Source organism: Brienomyrus brachyistius, chromosome 7, assembly GCF_023856365.1.
Source record: "Brienomyrus brachyistius isolate T26 chromosome 7, BBRACH_0.4, whole genome shotgun sequence".
NCBI classification, from domain to species: Eukaryota; Metazoa; Chordata; class Actinopteri; order Osteoglossiformes; family Mormyridae; genus Brienomyrus; species Brienomyrus brachyistius.
In genome coordinates this window covers 10,521,200-10,547,334 of record NC_064539.1, presented here as the reverse complement: position 1 = coordinate 10,547,334, position 26,135 = coordinate 10,521,200, and the positions used below count along the sequence as shown (strand labels likewise).

Here is a 26,135-nt window from a genome sequence, read left to right as displayed (position 1 = left end):
CTGCCACCGAGCACACGCCTTCTAGAAAGACGTTCTTACAGCCAGACCGCAGTCTTAATCGTGCATTGCACTATGAATAGTGCATTGCGGTGCAGGTTTATAGATGTTATGAACCGGTATATATTTGCCTAGGTCGTTTTATTTTTTTGTTTAGCCCTGACGAAACCCAGATATGCATCTTATCCTTAATTGTTAAGTCGAGTTATGCGCACATGATAACGACCGGTTTGAATAATTTAATAAAGCTGGTCAGAAAAGACTGCATCGTGCATTATGAGAGCTCATACAGCGCAGTGATTAAGTAGACATCACCGTTTCTTGGAGGCGGCGACACATGCAGTTGGTGAGATGTGTCGCTCTTTTAAGTGAGAGTATTTACACCCTTATGCGACTTCGGTCCGGGGCTTTTGCGTGTCGCATTTCAGATGGTAAAGGGTTTATATTCTGCGGTTGATAAAGCTAGACTCTTGCAATTCAAGACGATTTTTATCTGCAGTCTACATGAATTAAATGGCAATGCCGTACGACATATACCGAAGAAATCCTTGCCGTGGTTAGGGTTAGAAATAGCCTTAGATGTTGGATGATGTCGCTTAGAGCGCTTAAAATAGCGAACGTCCTGCCGAGTGTGAATCTTCCGTAGGTTTGAAGGAAATAATACATATTTTTGGATTTTCTGTCACTGGATGCTGCACTATAGAATGGGATACTCCGATCCGTCGGTTAGAGATTTGCTCGGAAATAGGTCTCTTTGTTTTATATTTATATGTGCTTTCGGACTGGTTACTCTTCTGCAACAGATTCTTTATGGCAAAAACTACATTAAAAGGTAAGCGGTTTAATATCTCTCTAATGAAAATACGGCATTCATCAGAGCTATTTCGGTGACGGTATCAGCTCATTGCTATTAGATTTTACTTCTTTCAATTATTTTTTTTTTTTATGAAAAAAGCTAATATTGCACTATACCGAAGTAACCGAATAAAGCCTTCTTATTTGAATGGGGGGCTTTTCGTGTGTTTATTATTAAAACAATAACATCATTTTTTATATACTCTAGTAATACTACGAGTAATAATACTGGCTATACAAAGGAATAGTTTTGTACTTAATGGACGCGGTCTAACGAATTTGCCGCATATTTGTACAAATTATACAATGTGATCGAGATTCAATATAAAAATGACAATTGCATTCATGTTTAAGTTGGTTGTTAATTTTAGCAGAATGAATAATATGTTGTGTACTGAGGATGTGTATGGGTTTGTTTTTCATGTTTGGTTTAAATGGCTACCTCTGACTTGTCATGCATCATAACACTGGTTTGGGATGCTGCTTCTAACATTGAATTTACAAGGTTATGGAAACAATTAGCATAAGAAATGTTACAATACTGTAATGAGTATTTTATAAATTATGTTTGGATATTACTGCAGGAAGTAATATATTTTTTAATATGCAATATTGCATGAGCTGTTTGGTGTGGCAATATCTTTTTCTCAACCCAAATGCAAGCTACATTTGTTTACGAACTAAATAATTTTATCAACATGTTTATATGTGTCGTCTCCCATTAGGAACACCTTCAGCTGCTGCCACTTAAGGTTTAAAACTGTTTACTCTTAAATTAAATGATTTCTTGTATAACTTAGGGAGTAGAGATGTTTAAACAGAATCATCATCTCAGATTAGTTCACCTTCTTTGGGTCGGCTCTTTAATTGAGAATAAGACTGACATCATCCCTGAAAAGGATAGTTCTGTTGCCTTTAGCTATCCATTTTATATCTGGCTTGAGACTGGGTTTGTCAAATTCCACTGCCACATTTAACCCTAATGTGCTTTTATGGCAAAGAGCGGCGGGTTGGGCTTTGAAGCAATGTGTGCATGTAGCAGAAGCCTGCTTTGCGGGAGCCATTTTCCCCCCCTATCTCTACAGACCTCAGTCTTGACGATGAGAGCTGTGTAATGAGGTCACAATGGGGAGTAGTAAACAATCTGGATCGGCCTCATTCACTTGAAGACCATGTTGGGCGTGTCCAATCTAAGAGCTGCATCCTTCTGGAAATCCTGCAACAACGGTGAACATGACTCTGTATGCAGCCTTTCAGCCCTTTTCCATCAGTGATGTGATTTTTATAAGATCACCGTGACTAACACATTCGCTATTGAGCGTATCTCGTGGAACTGTTTTTGCAATAATTATTATGTAGTCTTTCATCGTAGTAAACTGTACATTAATAAACTGTGTTGAAATGGTGTTATCTCCTTTAAAGAATGGGTATATTATAGCCTGACTGGATAAAATGTATATTCAGTTGTAATTCTGTATGTATAATTTATTGTTGACAGTTTAATATTGTATTTTGGATGTGAGGTCGAATTAAGAACCAGAGTGATTCAGCATATTAATAACTATAGAGGGATTCATTGAATCTACTGTGTCCATTTTAGAGTATAACTTTATTTGCAGAAGACAGATCATTTTTAGGCGTGGTTCAACGTGCTACTGACTTGTGGAATTTTAATAATCAGTTTTTTAGTTTGTGCTATTATGTCACCAATCACAATCACCTCATTTGAAACTGGGCAGTGAAATTATTAATGTATTATTTTCCATCGAAAACAAATGTAAGTGTGCTGTAAAGCAAGACACTGAATCCATATTTCCAGATTTTCAAGTGATCTTCAAGCGCCTTCAGGATAATCCCTTGTGTTGTCTCCAATGTTGAGATAAAACATTGAAATATATACTATGACCTTTTGTTTTCATGATTTCTTTAGCAGTTATTAGTCATTGCAGTGGATTGTTTCGTTTGTGTTCTGAAAATGTCAGTGCCCATACAGGAATGTATGTGTTAGACATCTTGTAACTGTAGAAGAGTAATGCTGAGTGTGTGTTAGGTTTTGGTTTGAAAAAATCAAGAGGAATGAGGTAAGCCATTTCAGAGCTAGCTGGTTACTTATCAGAATAACCTTTCCATTTGTGTGGACAGGGTAAACCTAGTTCCAAAATACATTATTCGTGTCATGTAGCTTAAGTCAACGAAGAACTTCCCATATTAAGATTTCTGAGATTTGGATGGGCAGCAAGCAATTTAGTAATACTGAAGTAGGTGACCTTATGTTAGCAGAAAATGTTTCTGGCTAAATGGAAGCTTAAATTGGATTGAACACATAATATATTAAAAAAAAGATAAAACAGTAATATACATATAAAGTAGAGATTTATGAATGTAATGTAGTTAATAACTAACAAAAACAATTAGATTTTGTAGGTTTGGCATAACCTACAGTGTAATATATAGAAATTATGTAAAAGCAAACCCTAGTATGTTATCTTCTTGAATAATATCATTATCTGAATAAAAGAGAACCTCATAAAATCTGCCAGGAGGTGACAAATGCATTCATATATAATGTAATAGAGGTTGTAAAATATAGATTTATCTGAAGAATCCAACTTTCATACAAAATTGCAGTGAATTGCTTAATTTAATGCTGGTAGATTGTTATGTGAAAATTACTTATTAATTATTGGATGTTGATAACTTGGTAGTGCAACGGAATTTGGGCAAGTTCTGTGATATAATGATGAGAGATCATCTAGCTGCAGAAGCAGAAAGGTTTTATTCCCAAAATCTTAATCCAAAACTGTGATCTGAAACACAGGCAGCATCTTGTAGGATAGGCGAAGGCAACACAAGGCCAATCCAACTACAAAGTCCAAATTGTAATCCCAAAATCGGTAATCAAAGCAGTAGGTTATTGGTCCCGTCAGCACAAAACAGAAAAAGAAAAAAACAATGACAAATCTAACAGACGAAGAATGGGAGATCAGATGGAAATTTCATACAAGTAGGGAAACCAAATATGGTGTAGTATACTTAGTGAAGTGAGGATGGTCTGTGGTTTGTGGGTTTGGACCTTATTCCCCTGATCTGAAGGTTGTTCTAATCCTGTGGGTGGTAGAATTATTCTACTATTGGGTCCTTGAGCTTCCAAGTTGCTCATCGATAACCTGGACCTATCTTTCTCAATTGGGTATTGCTTTGGACAGATGAATGAATGTAAATGACTACTGTCACAAAAATATCATAAGAATACTCAATATGTCATCCTTCCATGTTGTGGAAAATATTTTAGTTGTTATATTAGTGGAGTTGCTGGAGCACTTTACTGGGTGAATGTTGTCCAGTATGTCTATGCCTAGCCTACAGCTGGCAAACTGTCTGCCCACCCAGCAGAGACAGGCCAAATGTTACCACTATAACTCCCGCCCCCGCCCCACACAATTCGAGCATTGGTGCCCATCCATAACACCCAAATGCCCACCCCAGGTAGCATGCTGGTAAGGCCACTGCCCCTCACCCGCTCCATGGGGTTGTGTTTCTTTCCTTACTCTCCACTGGTCGACAGTCGCTAATTTTACTTTTATCCCTTTAAATAGTCTGTCCTCACCATACCAGTGGATTCAAGAGTCCAGATTTTCAAGATTCAAGAGATCTTTAGTGTCACCCCACCGATATAGATGTACTGTATACATCCCAGATGAAACATCACCTTCTTAAGCCCCATGGTATTCCATTCACACATGTGCTATGCAATGTACTACATCATATTAACTTATACACATTGACAGTATACATATGTATGAAATTTCCTCAGTGACCAGATGATATGCAACATACTGTACAACATAAAGTGCAAAAGAGGCATAATGACAAGACATGCAGTGCAAGATTCGGAGTTCAGTGCCAGCATGCCTCTTCCGTACGTCCATAACCAGTAAGACTTACATATTCTACCTTAACTTCCAAACTGCTTCATTTGTTGACCTAGAAGTTGCAGTTTCTTGTGGTAACTTGTGAGGAAATACTTTCAAAACAACTTCTTTGGGGAATAACTACTATGTGGCGCTGTTAATATGTGATGTATTCATTGTCAGAATGGAACTGGGACCTTATCACTGAATCAAGTGAAGACAGTTTAGTCCCTGGTTCCTTGATGAAAACAGCATACAGTTTTTAACTTCACTTGACTTTTGTGGGATAGTTGCAGGATGTAATACAAGAAGCAATTCCTTTTACTTTATGTGCAATTAAACTGCAATATGCTTCAGTATAAGCTTGCAGAAACTGAAAAAAAATGTAAAAAATAGAAATTCTTAAAACTGTCAAAAACTTTGCATTTATTAAAAGATTAAGGATTTCAAAGCATGAATTATATATCACATTACATTGTCCACACAGTATAGCACAACATACAAGTTGAAGACTTGTAATGCATGCATTATTTTAATAACATTGGCTGATCTTTCTTTCCCATCTATTTTGCTGCCAGAATCCATTCCATTTTTTGAAGAGCGAAATGGCTTCTCTCACGGCTTTCAATGGCAATGAATGTAACATCAACTTGTTACATTTTGAAGCAAAGTCACAGTTACAGGCACAAAGAATCAAATAAAATCTATGTGATGAAATGTTCAATTTTTTTTATTTTGTAATTTTGACACTTTCATTTTCAATCCTGACAGTCTACAGCTATGAGAAAGTAGGAACAAGAATGTAATGAGAATCATTTTTCAGCCCCTAGATGTATTGTGTATAGTTTTATGAGTAAAAATTTGTAAACATATAAACTTTGAATTCCATATTTAAAAATTGTACACTATAAAAAATTAGATCAGTAAATTATACAATTTGAACCAAACAAATCTGAATCTAAAATTTAAATAGGATTAAGATATGAGTACATTTTGCACAAATTTGCAATTAAGATGAAAATTTTATGTGCATAATTTAATAAATTATATAACTAATATATAATAAAGCGTAAAGAATTGTAATTTCAAATGATAACTTCAAACGCACTTCTAATATTTTAAATGAAAATGTTTTAAATGTTACATTTCTGGTGCAGTGTTACAGCTATATCCCTGGAAGTCTTTCAACTATAGAGGGAGAACTTTTCTGTCTGGCTAACATTTTACTTCTTATTAAACTCTCATTCTGTTTCAATGACACTCCGTAGACTTTCTTGAGTATTACAGGGATAGTTTTAACAGAGCAGGTTATAGTTGTGTAGTCACTTAGTAGATTAGTGTTTCTCAACAGATCTTCAAGGACCCCCAGTAAGTCCACAGAGCTGTGATGAAGCAAAAATATGGATGGTCTGGGGGTCCCCGAGGACCGGGTGGAGAAACACTGCAGTAGGTAGCGGAGATGTTGAGGGGAATTATCTTCTAATAGTGCAACAGGCTTTCAAACTGACTTCTTTCATACTAAGTTGAAAAGCAGCTGGACTTCTTGTCTGAAGTCCTATATTCATGCTTTCGGATTAATGCCTCTGTTGATGTTTTTGATGAGAGTACATTTGTTTCTGCTTATGGAATGCACTAATTGATGAAAATAATCATTTAAAACCAGGTAATTGTAAACATGGTCAACATATGAAATCATTTTACCCCCCACACCATCAAAAGCATCACTTTAATCCATTTAACAACATCATCAAGATTTTGTTGTAGAAAGGCAGCATCTAGAAATAATTTAAAAAGCATTTACTAATCATAACAGTATTTCATTACATGAACTTCTGTGTTCTCTTTGTGTTGAGTAATTGAAACTGTGCAGACCATGAAGCTTGGTGTACGTGGGAAACGGATGTTACACTGGATATTACTGGATAATATTATACAACAATTAATATTTACAATGCTTAAAATGATTATATACACAATGGTCATGTCATTTATTTCCTAAGACCATTTATTTTAAAATGCAATTCAAATTTTACCATTTAGTTTAAACAGCCATCCTAGGAAAACTCTTTTTTTAGAATCAGAAGAGTCAGACAATTTTTATTGTTTAAAATTGTTTTTATGGTTAAGTTTAACCAGACCCATTATTAAAAGTTAAGGAGGTGCCAATTCTGAGTCTGGTCGCTTTCTGAGCAAAGCTGTCATTGTTTGGGATGAAGAATAAGCAATAGATCTACTCTGTCCTATTCCATATTTATGGTGAATTTTTTGTTTTATTTCTCCAGCTAGTAATGCAATTAATGGTGAACATTGACAGAAAAACGTGTTTCTATCAAACTGAGTGTTATAATGTACCAGTAATGTTCAGCTACTTTCTTCATTTTATGTTAGAAGACTACCGAAGATTTTGGAAAACATGACTTAACAAAAACATCATTTTGATAATTATTTCCATAATATATCTCCAAATAAAAACCTGTTCTTTGTTGTCTTTAATGGATATTTTATACAATGTGGAAAAACAAAGAATTTCTCTTTCAAAGTTGATAAGGCTGCAGAATGTATCTGTTACGCAAATCTGTGATATCTCTGCCTGATAAATATTTGTTAGTGTTACACATTATGGGGAGATTTTGTTTAAAATGCTCCATTTCCCATTTTGCCTTCACTATGATTACTGTTATGGTTTGAATACTAAATACACTGAATTATCACTAAATTCACATTGATCTTAAAACTGAAGAAAAATATATTTGTCTATTTAAATTTTATTGGATGTCCCCTATAATTGCCTTATATATTAACCTAATTCCATTTAAAAGTACAGACCCACTTACCTTCCCCTTTAACTAGGGGCTAATATTAGGGCTTGCAACCGGTTCTGATTCTGGTTCCACTTTTGCACACTGGATTGGACCCCATATTCATTTGTAAACCAGTAAGAACTGATTGGTTTAATTAAATCCTTTCAGACTTGAAAACTATAAATAAGTATTAAGTACTGGCTCATATTGTTCCATGTAGAGCTTTTATTATAAAGCTCTCTGGCACTATGTCTTTAATAAATTCAGCTAGGGAAGATTTTTATGATAGATATTCCAGTCACCACTCTATTTAGCTCTGAGGTTTTAGAAAGTAATTTCATAAAGGCTATTTCAGTCTAATCACCAAAATGAAGTATATTGCAAAGAGACGGTACTGCAATTATGTTTGACCATAAACAAGTCTTTTTTAATTGTGAACAATTTTAGTATACTAGGCATATACTGGGTATACTGCTGTAATTTAATAACTGTAATGTATGGCCCAAGTTGTATTTAAACATATTTTGGAAAACAGAATTCTTAAGAGTATTTTATATATATATACCATGGTTTTTTCAGTTGCTTGTACAAACATTATAATGGTGTCTGCAGTAAAGACATAGCCGTGTAGATCAGTTCAAGATAATTAATGAAATACTTGTGAAATTGTTTAATGTATAACTAATTTGAATCAAATGACTAAAATATTAATCACCAAACCACAGGCAGAGCAGAGATTATAAATCAAAAGGTGAAAAGAGGGAATTTGAAACAAATTCTAGAGAAGATAATTTTCCCTGAATGCCCTACTAAAGAACGTAATATCATGGTGCCAAATGGACTGTTATGTGCTGCTAATGGTATAATTTTGCTTTGTTATTATAATTTGGAGTCCATGGAAAGTGTGCTTTAAAAAAATAATACTAGTATGATGTGTGGGTCTTTCTCTTAGTATTTTTGTTATAAATGCAATTCAGATGTTTATTTAGTATTCAAAGATTACATAAACGCTCCCTGTATCTTTTATTTGAATAACAGCTGTATTTATCACTTATTCCTTTTTTCAATAACAATCTGCTCTTCTCTCTTCATCCTAATTGAAGTTACTTTTGAGTGCATTGTGAAAAACTCAATAGAACAATACTGTATTGTGTGCTACTGACAAATGAGAAATGCACTCTTTAATGCACTTTGTGGTTTGGTACCAAACATACAGGACCAAATTTTATGAAAACAGATTTGTATATTTAAACAATATTCTTTAAGCCTTTGGAAAAAAAAAACGTTTGAAATTGAATCAGCATAAAAGAGGGGGAAAACTATGTATTGAATCTCTGTGTGCTGCATTCTTAACACATAAACGCAGATAAATACGAAATAAACTGACTCATTTTCTTATTAGTGGGCAACAGTTTAGCCGACTCAAAGGAGACGAAACGACAAATTGGACCGGGCCTGTTATTTTCTCGGATGATGGATCACAGAAGCCTGCCAGAAATGGAAAGAAAAGGTACAATTTCAAAAGTGTTTGATTACACAAGCACATCTGACTGAAAGGGATAGAGAGAGAACATGAGATGGGCTTTTACTATATATCTTTCTGCAGAGGTATCAAGATTGCATGCTGATCTGGGGTCCATTCGTTTATAACTCCCCCTGGTCACATAAAAGATTTTGCTGATGCACATTTTTTCCCCATCATTTTGTTTTTGATATATAACACAGACACCAAAAAAAACTAAGAGCATATTATTTGTTATAGAATGAAATTTCAGTATTAGAACGGAGCAGAGGCATCACAAAGCTCAACAAGTTTGATGCTAACTTACCTGTCTGCATGTTGACAGATGTTTCCGTCAGAATATTCAGCGTCAGACAGAATCAATCAACTCCATTATTATCGCTCCCTGCCTAGCTGATATTCAGAAGAAAAAAAAACGCTCGCAAAGGTAGGCCAGTTTTGAGGGATTGTACAATCAGGAATTTCTTTTTCACTGGTCTGAAACGGTTCAATTCTCATACTTTCAGTGGCTTTGCAGATTTTTATTGCATGTTGTTTGATTTTGTCTCTGAATGGATTCCTGCCCCCTTCCAACCCCCTGTCTACCCTTTACCCCAAACACCCAACTGCTTCATTTGAAGACGCCAGCTTTCAGGAGGGTTCCTCTTAATGTTTTTCCATTGTGCTATTTCTCTTTGTCTCATTCACTCATTTTGAACATTTCAACAACACCTCGTCTTGATTGTTTATCATGTGTTGCACACCTGTGTGTAGCTCTCGTTCCTAGCTACCACTGAAATTTTCTGCAAAAGGCTGAACCAGTCAGGGAAAACTTGATGCTTAGAAACTGAAATATCTATCATTTTAGACTGACTTTTGGAGGGGATTTAATTCATAACACGTTTTTTAACAATTCAAAATTCATTAATTCCAACTTTGGTGTCCTTTAGAGGACCAGCAAAGAGATTCTTTATAGTTGCTCACTGACACCGACTGAGATGGAAATTATGAGTAATGTTGCTGCCTCTTTCAACTAACGACAAAGCTTTACTGTAGCTTCATCATGTATTTTTTTATTAGTCTAAATAAATACTTGCTAATATCCCTGGTTTCATTTGAATATTTATTTATATAATATTTTAATATTGAATACACTTTAATAATATTTGTAATTCAGTTATTAATGTTTATAAAATTTCTCCTACAAAATTAGTGATAAACTAAATAGAGTTAACTAGTTTTAATAACATTCACTTTTACAGAGCGACTAAATGTGTTCATGTGGTTTTAAATTTAGCTGTTAACATGAGTACTGTTGAAAAATTTCCCAGACTGTCGTGTCATTTGTTTATTTTGCACATCAGTTTTGTGCTTTATTCCACCTCATTTTATTTCCACCTGAATGTTCTTATTATAATCAATGAATGATGCTTTGTTCAATACCGGTTACATTTGTATATTAATATACCGTAATGAAGTGACTAAACTGTTATCTTATTGAAATGGCCTTGTTGTTGATTAGTAAGCTAACAATGTTATTTTTCCCTCCTTAATCACACTGCTTTAATGCACAGGAAACGTTCCAAGATATTAAACCATTAATTTTTTACAGATCTGGAAAGGCTTTGAAATGTCACCTTTAAGAAAACATTCATACTGAAATGTTACGTGTTTCACAAAGCGGGATTAACCCTTTTTGCCTGCTCGTTTTTTGACTGTCTGTTTCATGAAATTCTGCGACTTATTTAGAAATTCTGGGCTCCATGACAAAATGTCAACTTGTCCCCCCCCCGCCCCCCCCCCCCATCCAATTATACATATAAGTTTATGTATATAAGGGCCCCTGTCATGTGCCGGGCCCCTGGAATCTGCCAGTGTATCGCATTCTCTTCCAACACCCTTGATTATACAATTGTAGCGACAGACAGCTTATTCTTAAAGGGGAACTTCAGGAAAATTTAATAATGCCGTTCATTTGTAATATCATAAAATTGTTTACTGTTGTACAATGTACTTAAAATCTAGTACTTATTTCATTTCCAGATGTATTTTAATTATATTAATTCCTGACATCTGGTTGCTGATAAATTGATAGAATTTCTGGTTATCATGTGTAAAAATACTCTATGGAAAGCTAACAATTACAGATAGAAGTTCTCTTTTAGCCTGAAGTTAATATGTAATGTTGTTTTTAAAAACAAGACTTGTTTAGTGACAGAGAACCAGAATGCATGCTTTTAGTATTGACATTGCATATCAATACTAAATCTTTACAGAAATCCCTACAACGTCCGACTGACTTTGCTAAAGGTGACTGTATTTAAAAATCTAGCGGTAAACTGAAGAATGCACTGAATTTTTATGTGGAATTTCTCTTTAAGCGTGTTCTGAGGCAGCCTGTTTTAGCTTTAGGCTGAGATCAGAAGGAAACATCACCGAAAAAATTAGTTCTTTGAAAGAATGATGTCCCTCTTCGAAATGGATCCAGTCAATGTTGGCATATTTAAGCTTTGTAGAGAGAGAAAGTGTTTACAGAATGATAAAATACAGCTGACAGACTGCAAATTAATGCTGTTATGCTGATCACATAACATGTAAAAGTTAACAAAAGACAATAAATAAAATAAAAGCAGGCTGTGGGCAGTACAACCCCATACAATATGCTGTCAGCGCAAAGTGACTAAGCAAGTGAACTCTGTGTTGCAGAGACTCAGCTGTTTGTTGTACTCACACATTGAGAGGAGGTGTAAATGCAAAAGGCTTTATTTAATTTAAATCTTATTTTATTTCTATTAATTGTTCCTGGAAAGTATAAAACATTCTAACATGTTGTACTCCTCAGATGACAACCTAGTAATGAAAAAAATGAAGGAAATGTACACCTGAAAGTTGTTAAGAGACCTTGAAAGTATGAGCATCGTAATTCTTCTGAAGGGAGTTACCACTAAGTGAAGGTCTTGTTTACTAAAGTTAGATAAAAGAGCCATGAGACGAGTCTGATGCTCCTTTAATGGACAACTGTGCTTCCTGAATCCCAAAAGGCTTAAGCTGATGCAACAAATTACCTGCCTGTGGCCAATTCATTTTTTTTCTCCTTTAACCCGCTTTGTGAAATACCTTATATATTTTCTTACTAAAATTGACGTTAAATTCCCAAGATTTTTTTTTATAAAACAACACTAAGCTCCGTGATTAAAACTATCTCACTTTGACTGTGGTATTTCTTCATTTTTAATTTGATCAAATAAAGGAGAAAAACATTTTCAGCCCCGTTTGGTAAACAAATTATTTTGTGAGTTTCCAATTCACTACAAGATTAAATCCCATCAATTCAGTCCATCGAGAAAACATCACAAATGTCTGTCATAATGTCATCAGTTGGTGTCTGGCTAAATCCATTATTACGACATGTAAAGAGGCCATTGATGGACCTGAGGTTGTGTTGTGGCGTCCACCAGACGGCTGACTGACTTTGAGTTCTCCTCAAAATGTGGGGTTTTCAGTGCTGAACCTTTTCCTTTTTCATTGTACATTCAGAAGACCATGGGATATGCCAGATCCACTAGTCAATAAGCTCTTCCAGATGCTCACAAAGCACCGTCTTTTTAGGTTTCCAGGAAGAAAAGGAAACCCACATATGGCTCTAAAGGCTTTCATAGGGACCTTTTAACCATGTTACGTCTAAACCATGAAGCTTCTCTTTTACCGATGCATTGCAATAATTAGCTAAACTAGCAGTGAGCCTATACCTGACTCACTTGAAATGGAACATTAGGCTGATTATTTACTTCAGCAATATAGAACCCACAGAAACTGATCTGAGAGAGATTTCAATGTTGCTGCCAAACATACAAACCATTAATTTATTTAGTCTTCAAGGGCAAAATCCAAGATATTGTAATTATACTTGATTTACTGTTTTATGGTAAAAGCTCTCGTATCCGACATTCAAGTAATTGGCAAAATGAAAAATAAGACTACTTAAAAAAATCATAATAATAAGTAACAACACAATTCTACTAAAATTTATACTAACTCAATAAAGCAAAGCACTGCACAATACAAATATCTGTTCCTGCACATGCCCATGGATTGGCGTGTCTCGGAAGTCTTTCTACTTGTTCCTCGGTTGTTTACCTTGCGATCTCTTGTGTGTGAGTGACATTGCAGCATGTTAAAATAACAGTAGAGTAATCATTACTGTGTGTATAAAAGGATTAAAATAAGTGAAAGAAATGTGTCGCACTTCAAAAGTAACATTGACCTACCTGGAAAATTCAAGTATCCAACAGTTCCTCTGTACCAGCATTGCCGGATGCGAGATCTTTTACTGTAATTGGTAAAATCTAACAAATTTAGGATATAGGTCCATTGGAATCTAAAGAGGAATTTCACTGTAATGGGGGATGTCACCAAAAAAGTCTTTTTGTTAGTCAAAAATGCTATACTTCAGCTCATTATGAATTGACAAAATGTTTTACTACATATGTATCATCAATAGAACATTCGGCTATTACTTGGATTTGAATCGCATAATCAGATTCTGAAAAGATCTACTAGCAACTAATTTAAAACATATACATACTTATTGCAGTTTATATTGCGCAGAAGTTTACTGCCTTACACTGACTATTGTTATAATGCCACAGTCTTTCAGTGGTAAAACTGAACATTTTATACAGTAATATCTCTCACTTAACTCAAAATGGAGGTTCAGTGTATGAGTTACAGGAATATAGAATACGGTCACATGTATGCTATGCAAGTAGTGGACATCCATCTGGCTGAATGAATTGTGCCAAGGTCAGATGTGCCAGGGATGACTCAAAGCATGACAGAAGGTAAGCCGGGTAAGGCAAAATGATCTAAATCATAGTTTTTTGGTGAATTACCCCTTAAAGCATGTGAAATCCAACTTAAAATGCCGCTAGAAATTTTAAACAGAACGTATAACTACTTTGGTGACCTTCCCAGGAAGAACATGCACACAATGTCGGGGTCATTTTGTCCCTGTATGGTATGACTCATAGCTTCAGTTCAATGAGAGGGAGTGCCTGCTTCTTTGCACTCAGCCTATCTTGGGATGGTGTATCTGGCCACTTGCCCAAAGGCCTCCAGTCTTCCTTATAGTCTCGTCCCACTTTGTCGTGATCGATATAATTAGGTAGCAAAAGCTTGTTTACACACCCATTATGTTCAGTTGGACATAAAAGTAATGTATTTAGCATTACACACCAACAACTAGATTTTCCTCCAGTCTTGGAGAAATCACACATTGGAAAAAGAATGTGAAATATGTTCTGAAAAAAAACTGGAAAAAAATAGGATTCCCTGAGTTGTATACTAGAAATGAATGATCGCTGGCATAATTATGATGACACCAATTTAAAATTGCCAGATAGGATTTTTGGTAATTACAAAAAACAAATCATAGAATTATTATCATCATTAGAATTTATTACTGTGTGTATTCTCTCTTGTGGTAAACAAGTCTACCTCATGCCTTTCTGCATGTTCTGATTGAGTCCTTCTGTAATATTTACCCTGGAAATGCGTAAGTTGCAAATTCTGAAGACCCACTAGGTTGCACAATATTCGAAAATGTGTAGATTTTTTTTGTAGGATTGCTACGCAATATATTAGTGAAACTGATGCATGTAAGTCTATGCATGTGTATGTGTTATTGTTTTCAACAACATTAAGAGAATGTTAAGAGACATTAAGAGATGCACAAAAGCAAATATAAAACTGAATTACCTGTAGGTTATTCTTTGTAATTTTGAATCTCAATTCAGTAATTTTTTTTGTTCATACATGCATGTTGCAGTTGTGATGCATTCACTTTGTGCTTAAGAATGCGGTTGCCTTGAGCTACCAGATTGTGTTAGCTACAGCTGTGCTCTTGATTTGATTTTGCATCTTTTGTCTTTCTGTGTGAATTTCGTATGCAACTGAACATCAACCTTCTCAGACATTGCCTAAAAAATTAAACAATAATGTCAGTTATTAATGATGGTACAAGATGTGTTTTATCCATAAAACCCATGAATCCTTACATGCCTACTGTTTATTATTTTCATTTTTGTGTACCTCTCCCCCCACCCTCCCACCCTCCACCATAGTGTCTTTACAAAATGTTCCGTGTTTTTGTTCCATTTATAATAAGGAGCAAAAATAACATCAGAAGAAGATGAGGACCCTGTATCTTAATAGACCCTCAAAATTATTAGTGCCTTAAATCATAAGCAGTCATTAAATATAGCCCACTGAAAGGACAGCATTAGACTAAATGTATTTTTTCTGCAGGTATATTGAGCTGTATGATGGTCCCTATGATTTCAACTCCACAACATGCAGGGAATTCAGGCATGAAATCATCGAGGTTAAGGTGCTTACAATGTAAGTATGCAACCTCTGTAGCAATGCAGTCTACATGGTTTTTCAAAAGGTATTTCAGGAACTCTCAGTGTGATTAATGACAATACTACTTAAATCCTTCCTTTGGCCTACCATTGTGCATCTAAATTAACCTGTTAACTTCTCCATTGCTGGCGTTCCTGCTATAAGCGATTAATGTTTGTTTGACTTGGTTTACTTTATACTGTTTTGGCATGCGCTGTACCTTTCCTAATGTTTTAGTTATAACCCAGAAAACTTCATTTGCAAAGTCTAGTTTTTGTTTTAGTTTTTTCTGTTTTGCAAAATTTCACACCATGCGGACTGAAGTTTGCCTGTTCTTTTTAGTGACTGCTCTTTTCTAATCTTTACCAGAAAGAAATGTATTGCAAAGCCTGCAGTATGGAGTCTTATGTCACAGCAGCACTTAATCTGATGGGATTTATGGTGCCGAATTAGTTGAAAGAAATGTCAGTTCAAGGAGAGCTATTTGGAGCGAATCTATTTGTGGCTGTCACCATCTTTTCTCAAGCCAGATAAAAGGAACCGTCACAAATTTTGTGGTGTTCTGTCTGCTAACTAATGAAATTGATGTTGCATGCTCTGAATAAGAGCTAGTGTGAATATTCATTATTAAGTATCAGTATATGAAACTAATGGTATTATGATTTAGTTATTTTGTGTATAATGTCTAAGCGACCTTATTGAAAGGTGGAGCTTAGAGACCTCATTGGGAGGTGGAGCCTAGAGACATCATTGGGAGGTGGAGTCTCGAGACATCATTGGGAAGTGGAGCCTAGAGACTAGGCCTCATTGGGAGGTGGAGCCTAGAGTCCTCATTGGGAGGTGGAGCCTAGAGACTAGTCCTTTTTGGGAAGTGGAGCCCAGAGACCAAATTGGGAGGTGGAGCCTAAAGACTAGACCTCATTGGGAGGTGGAGCCTAGAGACATCATTAGGAGGTGGAGCCTAGAGGTTAAGCCTCATTGGGAGGTGGAGCATAGAGTCTTCATTAGGAGGTGGAGCCAAGAGACTAGGCCTCATTGGGAGGTGGAGCCTAGAGACTAGTCCTCATTGGGAAGTGGAGTCCAGAGACCAGATTGGTAGGTGGAGCCTGGAGATTAGGCCTCATTGGGTGGTGGACCCTAGAAACATCATTGGGAGGTGGAGCCTAGAGACTAGGCCTCATTGGGAGGTGGAGCCAAAAGACATCATTGGGAGGTGGAGCCTAGAGACTAGTCATTTTTGGGAAGTGGAGCCTAGAGACTAGGCCTCATTGGGAGGTGGAGCCTAGAGACATCATTGGGAGGTGGAGTCTAGAGATTAGACCTCATTGGGAGGTGGAGCCTTGAGCCCTCAATGTGAGGTGGAGCCTAAAGACTAGGCACTGGGAAGTGGAGTCCAGAGACCAGATTGGGAAGTGGAGCCAAGAGATTAGGCCTCATTGGGAGGTGGAGCCTAGAGACTAGGCCTCATTGGGTGTAGTTCTTTGTCACTCTGACCTCAGCTGAAACAGTTGGTGTCCCCCCCCATTTTCATATTTATCATAGAACAAATAGCATATTTTGCTTTAACTTTTCTGGATGAACGCATAAACAAGACATTATAGCTATACTAATTGTATAGTTTAAGAAAATACGGTGTGTTTTTTTAAATTTTATGCCCAGTGACAGTCACCATTTTTCCTCTTCAGACATTCCCATTGTACTGTTGTGCCTCAGTGCCAAAGCCTTGAAAATAATACTGATCTGCCAATGATCTCAATTAAGTATCTATATCTCTGTTACCAGTAGCCATTTATCTGTGTCACTTATATCTGTTTTATTTATTTTTTTGTCCTATTCAGGGTAAAGACAACTGATCTTTTTGATAGATGGCGAAATCTCCAGGTGTGTAAATGGGAGCAAAACAATGTGGAATCCAATGCTTTCAAGTAAGTTAATGGCAATGCCATGATTTGATTTATAATTTTTGTTGTGTGTGTGTTTGTGTGTGTGTGTGTGTGTGTGTATATATATATATATATATATATATATATATATATATATAAAATGAATGCCTTTCCCCTTGACCAAACTGCCATAACAGACAATACACAAATAGACAGATATCACAATAAATAGACAGTTATCACAGTAAATAGACACATCACAATAATATACAAATGTCACAATAACAAGACGGGTATAAAAATGTCGGTCAGGAAGATAATATGTTGGCACCCGAGTGGCCAGCATGCGAATCACAGCACCCCTAGTGTGGTGTGACCAGCGGTTCACAAGTGTGTCTTGCTCTCTGTTCTCCAGGGGCTTGTTATCCCGCTGTTGCAATGCACCCTCATTCCTCTTCACCACCAAGAGAAACACGCCAGAAGGAACTAAGCTGAGGTATGAGGTGGACACCAGTGGTATCCTGCACATCGGCTCAGAGATTTTCAAGATGTTTCCTGATGTAAGTTGTAGCTCGTGCTGTGGTTTCCATGACCTACCTTTAGGCTTATTCTTGTTTCTTTCCCCTATGGTGCATTAAGTTAATGATTAAAACTTTAATTCAATGCTTAAAATGTTACTTTAGTGATATTAGAATTTAGATTATTAGCATTTTGGATATCAAAGCAGAGTAGCACAATGCAACCCAATAAATTGGTTTTCATTGTTTTTTGATTTTTTTTTTTTTTGCAGTAATTCATTCTTGTAAGAAAAAAAGCTTAAAATGGGTTTCATGCACTTGTTTTTTTTTTTTCAAATAAAGGCATGAACCATGATTTCAGATGATACTGGTTGTACTATATGGCTTCTGGAAAATGAAAACTGAGACATTTCCCTTTTTCACATTGGTGATGAATAAGGAAATCTCAGTTTATTTTAAGGCTTCAGAGAAGTATAAAATTGTTTTAAATGTTATTGTTTATGGTTACTTTTTGGTTTGTGGATTAACCTCAGTTGACCGTTGCTATGATTTAGGAACCAGAGGCAGAAGCAGCGGCAGTTTTCATTGGGGACCAATTTTAACTAAATTGGCTTTTATTTGTAGATCTGGAGACAAGGACTAACACGCATGTAAATGCTAATGACAAGGTTTAATCTCAGTGTACCTGAAGGGTATTAAATAAATCCTCTTCTGCAAACCATTCGCAAATTCACAGTCCGTTGTACTTAGTTAAGTACTTTAGAAAAACAGCCCCGAAGTCTCACATTCAACAAGCAGCGTCACACACAAAGAAAACTGGGAACATGATGTTAAGATCCTATTTCTAACAAGAGATTTGGACTTTTAGCTGAGTGATTGCATCAGTTCCAGTCCTGTGGATAGCATAGTGATTTCACTTATGGGTTCTTGAGGATGGGGCTAAAATTGCTGCAGGGATCCTAACTGACCCTGCAATTCAATTTCTTACTTATATGTCATTTTGCCCAAAAATTGCTGCCAAATAAATATTAAAAAATGCCTGTTTACCTACTAGCCAGACAAGCCAATAAAGGCAAGTAGCTCAGGGTGATGTGTGGCTCAGCAGGTTTGGAGGTGATCAGAAGGTTGCTAGCTCAAATCCTTGGGTTGCCAGAGTGATTTCACCCTTGGCCCCTGGAGTAAGACCCTTTACCCCCAATTGCTCCAGGGGCTCCTGTTTTCTCAAAAATGTACATCGCTTTGAAAATCCCAGAGAACTGGGTTTGGAAACACTGGCTTAAGCTTTGCATTTACTCCAGGTTCGTACTTTGAGAGTAGAAATTGGGTTGGAATTAAATTTGGCTAAGTGTATTCATCCATCCAGCATTAACAATCTTTTCAACCCTTGTGAAGGACATGCCGTTCAGCCGGTCCCAGTTCAAGAAATGTGCAGTAATCGGCAACGGAGGAATCATCAAGAACAGCAAATGTGGGAAGGAGATTGATTCTATGGACTTTGTGTTTAGGTGACGAACTTTAATCTGCATACAACAAACAAATATGTTAATGTCTGAGCTTTTCTATTATGTCGTTCGTTGCCTCAATCGTATTGTTGCAAAGGAGTTCTCAATAGTTTTTTTTCTATCTTTTAACTTTTTTTTGTTGTTTTGGCCTAATTTGAGGGATTAATTAACCATGTATGTTTCGTTATTTTAAAGATGCAACATACCCCCTATCTCTGAAAAATATGCGGTGGATGTGGGTTACAAGACGGACGTTGTGACCATTAACCCAAGTATTATCACTGAAAGGTAAAGGCCGAGCCTTTGACGTTGTGCTACTGTGGTAATAAGCCTGGGAATATTGACCTGTCCGCTTTCCCTGAGAGACCTTACCCTTCCTCAGTTTCTGTGCACACAGCACAAAATGCCTTAAAGCCTCAGCACTTTCAGGGTGACCAGTACAGGTCAACCACACCACTCGCTGTAAAAGTTAATGATGTGTGACAAGCTTCTGTAATCATATTGGATTAATATTAATAAACATTATTTATATAGTACCTTTCATGCAAGGAATGTACCTCAGAGTGTTTTACAGTAAAGAATATGTATTAAAATAGACATAGAAATAAGATGGATAAAATAAAATGAAATAAAATGTAATGAAATTAAAAAATAAGGAGAGTAAAAGCCTAGGTCATATCCACCAAACAATTAACATAAAAATTGCATCCATAGAATTAGCCATAGAGTTATTAAACATAACATTGAACGTGAAAGTCATAGAATCAAATGAAATACAGCATTTTATGTGGTAGTGCGTAAGTGCAAAATGAATTCAAGCCTGTAACAGGGAGGCTATACAGTACCTAGCTAAAGGCTAAAGTGGAGAGATAGATTTACATTTTTTTACTTTCTTTTAAAGATATGTGGTGAGCTAGCTTCTCTGATGTATGTAGGTGGCCTATTCCATATTCTTTCAATAGAGCAGCAGCAGTTGATCCGCAGCATATCTACATACTGTCCTTCTTTAGTTGTAATTGTGAATTGAAACTGTTAAAATCATTTCACGACTTAAAAAAATGAAGGGCAACAATAATTAATGGTAAAATTACACTTTTTAATACCGTATCTTGAAAACCGAAATTATTAATTAAATTGCTTATCACTTCTTCTACTTTTACCTTGAAACCAGTAATTAATAATTGTTGTGTTTAAAAGGTAATAGCTTTGCTGTATCATTCAACATATTGGATGAGAATGAATCATTACTTTCCTAGTCGTCACAGAAAGACTTCATATAATCTTTCTAAATATTTGTTGATATTTATAGGTAATTATGTTCAGTTATATTGTACAAGATTGTTAGAATAACTTTGAGTTTGCACAGCTCTGAATATCCATTTCTGCGGTACAGTTTAGGTAGCCTGGAAGGTGTGCCCCTCTTCATGACATTTGGTCATAGTGGGTAGGCCTACATGTTGGACACCTTCCAGTCTTAGCTTATGCCAACTCACTGCAGGAACTCTTTTCTCTTTTTTGTATATATCAGCCAAATCGTGTGAAAACCTAAGCATTTTTTTCCATCTCACAAGCCTTTGAATACATAAGCAAAGCCATAGTGTACCTACTGAAACATTTCCCTGTCTTGGGAGCCGCATTATCAGAACCCCAGCGGGTGACAGGCCACGATTCGCTATAAAGTAACAGTGTTGCCAGGTGATGTCTATTTTGAAATCAGTTACTCGCTAATGCCACTGAAAATGAAGGCATATTGAAACAGTTCTCTGATTATTGCCATAAGAAAGCCAGTCATATAGGGTTGATCAGCCACAGAAAAAATTTAAAATATATATCCAAAGGGAAATGTACTGAATTAAAAAGCATATTTAATGAAGTTTTATATAGAGCCGTGCATGTATATCAAGGCTTGATGTCTGCAAGTTCATGTTGCCAACAGCATTGCTGCAAGTGATATTATTTCTTCTGTAAGTATCCAGTGATAAAAACAGGTTTTATTTAACAGTGGAAAATGTTTGAGTGTTCTTGCATAAGCATCTCAGCTTAGAGGGATGTAACGTGATAAGTGTTATTGAAACAGCATTTCCTGTTATAGCTTCATAAGTATACCTAGCAGCCCTTTCATCTGTAGTGCAAAATGTACTCCAGCTTCTTAGTTCTGATGAAGCCGCTGATCCTCACGGAGAGAAATAAAAATCAGAGTCAGTTTGGATAGCATGAAAAAGGGCCTCGGCATAGTTCCACACCATCTACATTATTTCTGGAAACAAAAGGTCATACATCAGTGTTCTATGGACAGGAGACTATTCTATTGCACATGTTTACACACATGGGCAATTTAGAGAAACCGGTTTATCTAGATTGCATGTCTTTTGATTGTTGAAGGAAACCTGAGTAATGTATGAAATCCATCCAAACTCCACACACACACACACACGCACACACACACTCACCTCAAGTTAGGAAACAAGCCCATAGCCATAAACATATGACCCCACATTGCTAAACAATAATGCACCATGATACCCCACACAATATACTATAAATAGCAAAGGCTGGATAGATTTAAGGCAGCGCACTTTACTGTGACCCACAACTGATAAGCAGGATCTATACTTGCATGACTATCATTCTATTTTTACTGTATAATTGACTTCAGAGTTCATTGTAATCATATACTGCAGCTGTCAGGACTGGAGCTGTGAAATTAAGAAAAGTTTACAATTAATATTTCATGACAGCAGGGCTGGACTGAGATTAAAAATAGACCCTAGACTTTCACCCAGATGGTACTTGCGTCACCCACAATGAAATGTACCACCACACACACCCATCGGCCCACCAGGAAAATGTCCGGCAAGCCAGATGCTCATTCAAAGCCTGCTTGATGGGGGTTCTTAAAGATGGGAGAACAGATCTGGCCCTTCACCATCTTCAGCACGAAAACATAGCAATATGAGCATATGGCTGATCATGAGAGACATGAAACCCAGCACAGTACATGATGTGACTACCGTAAACTCCAGTATACTCTGATCCTACGAATATTCATTTATTTTATACTCTGCATCAGGTTCCAGAAGCTCGAGAAGTGGAGGAAGCCCTTTTACGATGTGCTGCAGGCTTATGGGAACTCATCGGTGGTGCTGCCGGCCTTCTACAACACCCGCAACACAGACGTCTCCTTCCGTGTCAAGTACATGCTGGATGACTTCGACTCTCAGAAGGGGGTGTTCTTCTTCCATCCGCAGTACCTGCTGAATGTGCAGCGCTTCTGGTCACTGCAGGGCGTTCGAGCTAAGAGGCTGAGCAGCGGCCTCATGTTGGTGACGGCTGCCATGGAGCTCTGCGACGAGGTCCACCTCTACGGCTTCTGGGCCTTCCCCATGAACCCTGCGGGTATCTTCATCACACACCACTACTACGACAACGTGAAGCCCCGGCCCGGGTTCCATGCCATGCCTCATGAGATCTTCAATTTCCTGCACCTGCATAGCAGGGGAATCCTCCAGGTACACACTGGACCCTGTAGGTGACGGCCTACGAGCATATGACCATCAGCTGTGTGGGAGTCTGGCTGCACCGTTTTTGTTAGTCGTGCAAAATTTTGATAGATCAACGATGCATGGGGCTTTCCTCAGCTTTATCCACAGACTTACTTTCAACCCAGATGTAAGGCAATACTTCTTTTTGTACCCTCCTGATTTCCATAGAGTGACTTATCTTCATGCTCGATATAATTTATATGTTTGTTTACAATTTGCTAAATATAATTAATAAGACAGGCAATGTTTTCAATCATTTCAGTTTAATTTTGTTGCTTAAATGTTGGTGGTCTTACCAAATAAATGTTGCTTCTTTAATTTTGCTAATGGCTGAATTATACTTCTTAGATATTTATTCAAATTTGCAAAAAGTATTCTAACTGGAAAAAAGCGTTCGTGTCTCATGTTTTTTTTTTACATGGCAGCACATGAGGATTTAATAATGTGTTCAGAATTGTTCTGAGCTCCTAAATTTGTTTTTACCTAATGTGATTTTAAAATGATACACTTTTTATAGTGTGTTTAAAAAGTAATGGACCACCAATGGTTAGAACCATGTAAAACAAACAAGCTCTGCTCAGTTTTAACCAGTGTTTCTAAATATTGGAAATATTTAAAAGGCTGACAATGATTTTAACGACTCTGAGCTATTAGTTAAGTTCTCATCAGACGAGCTTGATGGGCCGAATGGCCTCCTCTCATTTGTACATTTCTTGTGTTCTTATGTTTTAATGCTAGAAAATATGCATTCTCTGTGTATTCCTGCCACGATGTATGATATAAAATGTGACCTAAATTAAAACGAACAGGCAAATTCAATATGAAATGGTACTATACTTAATTTTAAACAATAATACGTCTTTCATAGTGTTACACTGCTTTGAGTGCATATTTACCGGCACCTGAACAACTCACTCAGTGTTGATCTAAATTTTAAATTTCAGATGAAATGCTATCGTACATCTATATTAACAATATATTTAAACATGAGGATTTTTACCAATTTTTCAGTTCTTTTTCTTAATACAATGGGATGCATTGTTTATCCATAACATTTGTGATACTGCCGAAAGTGGTAACATTCATTTAGTACTCTCAGTTATTTTTAAAATTGAAATTGACAATTGGAACCTTAAGTTGTATATTTTTTGCTTTACTATTAGTTACATATGTGGAGCTGTTCACTCTACACCTTAAAAAAATGTCTTTTCGCTGCCTAAAACATGTCACACATGGATCAGAATTATCCACTAAATCTACTTCTTTTTCATCGTCTTCACACCACTTTTCCTGGTTAGGGTTGCAGTTTTATCTGGCAAACAGCATCAAAAATGAATCTCCATAGAGAAGCACAACAACAGGGATCCATACTGCTGTTTTCTGGTGAAACTTGCCATGATGCTTTGTGTTTTTTAAAGTTTACCAGTGATATCAATATGTCTCAACAGGTTTTTAGAACACAGTGTGATTATACCCTCATTATATAAATATATTCAGAATTGTGTGGATCTGTGATCGTCTGTGTATTTGTATTACTGTTGCGTATGAATCTTACATATGTGAGAGTGAGCGATCACCAGTTCTGTGAGCCTTTGATGTTATCAAATGCTTTATAATAACCATTCATTTCAGACCTGGAGTAAATTTAACATTTATATAAAATTCTGTGGTAACCTTAAATTCCGATGTCTTCAGAAATGAAACCTGGATTCTTTTGTTAAGCATGTTAGCATAACGGACTGGGACACAGAGGATATAAATGTGTGTATATAAATGTGTGAATTTCTTGCCGTTGGAGAAGCTTTTGTATATATTAAATTACTTTCCTTTATATTCTTCATTATGTATTTATATATTGCAATATATGTAAATTGTCTTGTTGAAAATAATGTAAAAATGGATAAAAGAATGAAGTTTAGTACTTTCCTTTGCATCTCCATTGCCACTGCATAGTCACTGTTAGTCCTACTGTATATCAGTTAAAAAGTTACGTTTTATTTACGTAATCATATACATTGCATATATATTAGCAAAACTAGATACACAATTGCATAACAAATGGAATCACTGACAATGATTAGACTGATCTGTCAAGGAGACTGATTTGGAGCATTATTCTATACAAGTTGTTTGTAAATAAACCTGTTGGTTTGTACTCTATCTATCTTATTTCTTTTTATTTGGATTTTATTGCCTTTGATTTGTCCACCTGCGGTTCCAGCAGGATTTCCCGTCCTTCCACTAAAGACACTATTGTATTTTTTCATAGTTAAAGTCAAGTTTTCATAGTCAAGTTAAAATCCTCCTTCTGTTACCTATTTGACAGAAGTAGCTATTACATTGTCAGAGAACTGAAATTTATTGAACATTGCCTATATGCAGAGTTGTATAAATGGTGAATGCACCTACAATCTTCCTGTTAAAATTATATAATATATAAATACAGAATAAATAAAACAATATATGTGGTAGGGCCTTTACTTGTAACTCTGAACCATTAGGTTCCAGATATCTCCTTGAGTACCCAGAACCATTCTACTCCTGATCATTTGATTTAATTATTAAACTAACCATCAAGCCCAAAATTAATCAAAATAGCAATGCTGGAGTAGATATATGATATCAGCTGTCTAAGACACTGTTCATGATAATATGCATGTGCACCTGCTATATTGCTAAATACCAGGGCCGGACACACCAAGGCAAGGGAAGGCAGCCACCTGGGGTCCCATAAATTTCCATTAGTCACATTTATGAATATAACATAAATGATCAGTAACATGACAGGTTTTGTCGCCCCCCGCCCTGGCAGAAATGGACTATTCTGCATGGAGGCTACCGGTTTTTTCACTGGCACGCGGCACAAAGTAACTTCACAGAAGAAGAAAATGGTGCAAAGATGCAAGACTAACTTTACAGCTCCGGTGGCTTTGATACTATCCCGCTATAGTGGTAGACAAATTGTGAACAAACGTGGAGAGAACCCAATTATACACGAGTTTACGGAAAAATTCAAGGCTAACATTAGTAAAAGAGGGACAATTAAACTTCGTAAATTTGCCCAATTGATCCGAGCCGAATTCGCCCCCGATCGGCGAATTTTATCGATAGCATTCCTGCCCCCAGACAGATCGGTAAGTTTTATCATTAAAACCCCGGTCTTTGATCAGCATCTTATTAACGTTCTCACGTTTTAAAAATCCCAATCGTTACAGCTCCAAAA

General features: G+C 36.4%; 1 protein-coding gene across 9 annotated transcripts; it reads left to right on the top strand.

The window, feature by feature from the left end:
* On the top strand, positions 1–25,072 carry st8sia5 (ST8 alpha-N-acetyl-neuraminide alpha-2,8-sialyltransferase 5). 9 transcript variants are annotated; one of them, XM_049019194.1, is made up of 10 exons: positions 1–829; positions 1,938–2,079; positions 8,967–9,074; positions 9,412–9,513; positions 15,372–15,464; positions 17,306–17,392; positions 17,766–17,910; positions 19,261–19,373; positions 19,566–19,658; positions 22,441–25,072. In XM_049019194.1, exons 1-10 carry the CDS (start codon positions 808–810, stop codon positions 22,901–22,903), a joined length of 1,368 nt encoding a protein of 455 aa, XP_048875151.1. In that variant the 5' UTR covers positions 1–807; the 3' UTR covers positions 22,904–25,072. The 9 variants fall into 9 exon arrangements, with proteins under 9 accessions (XP_048875151.1, XP_048875155.1, XP_048875152.1 ...); XM_049019197.1 differs by lacking the exon at positions 1–829 and adding an exon at positions 4,449–4,786 and having other exon boundaries at positions 1,944–2,093; XM_049019196.1 differs by lacking the exon at positions 1–829 and adding an exon at positions 4,667–4,786 and having other exon boundaries at positions 1,944–4,577.
* Positions 25,073–26,135: the final 1,063 nt, after the last annotated feature.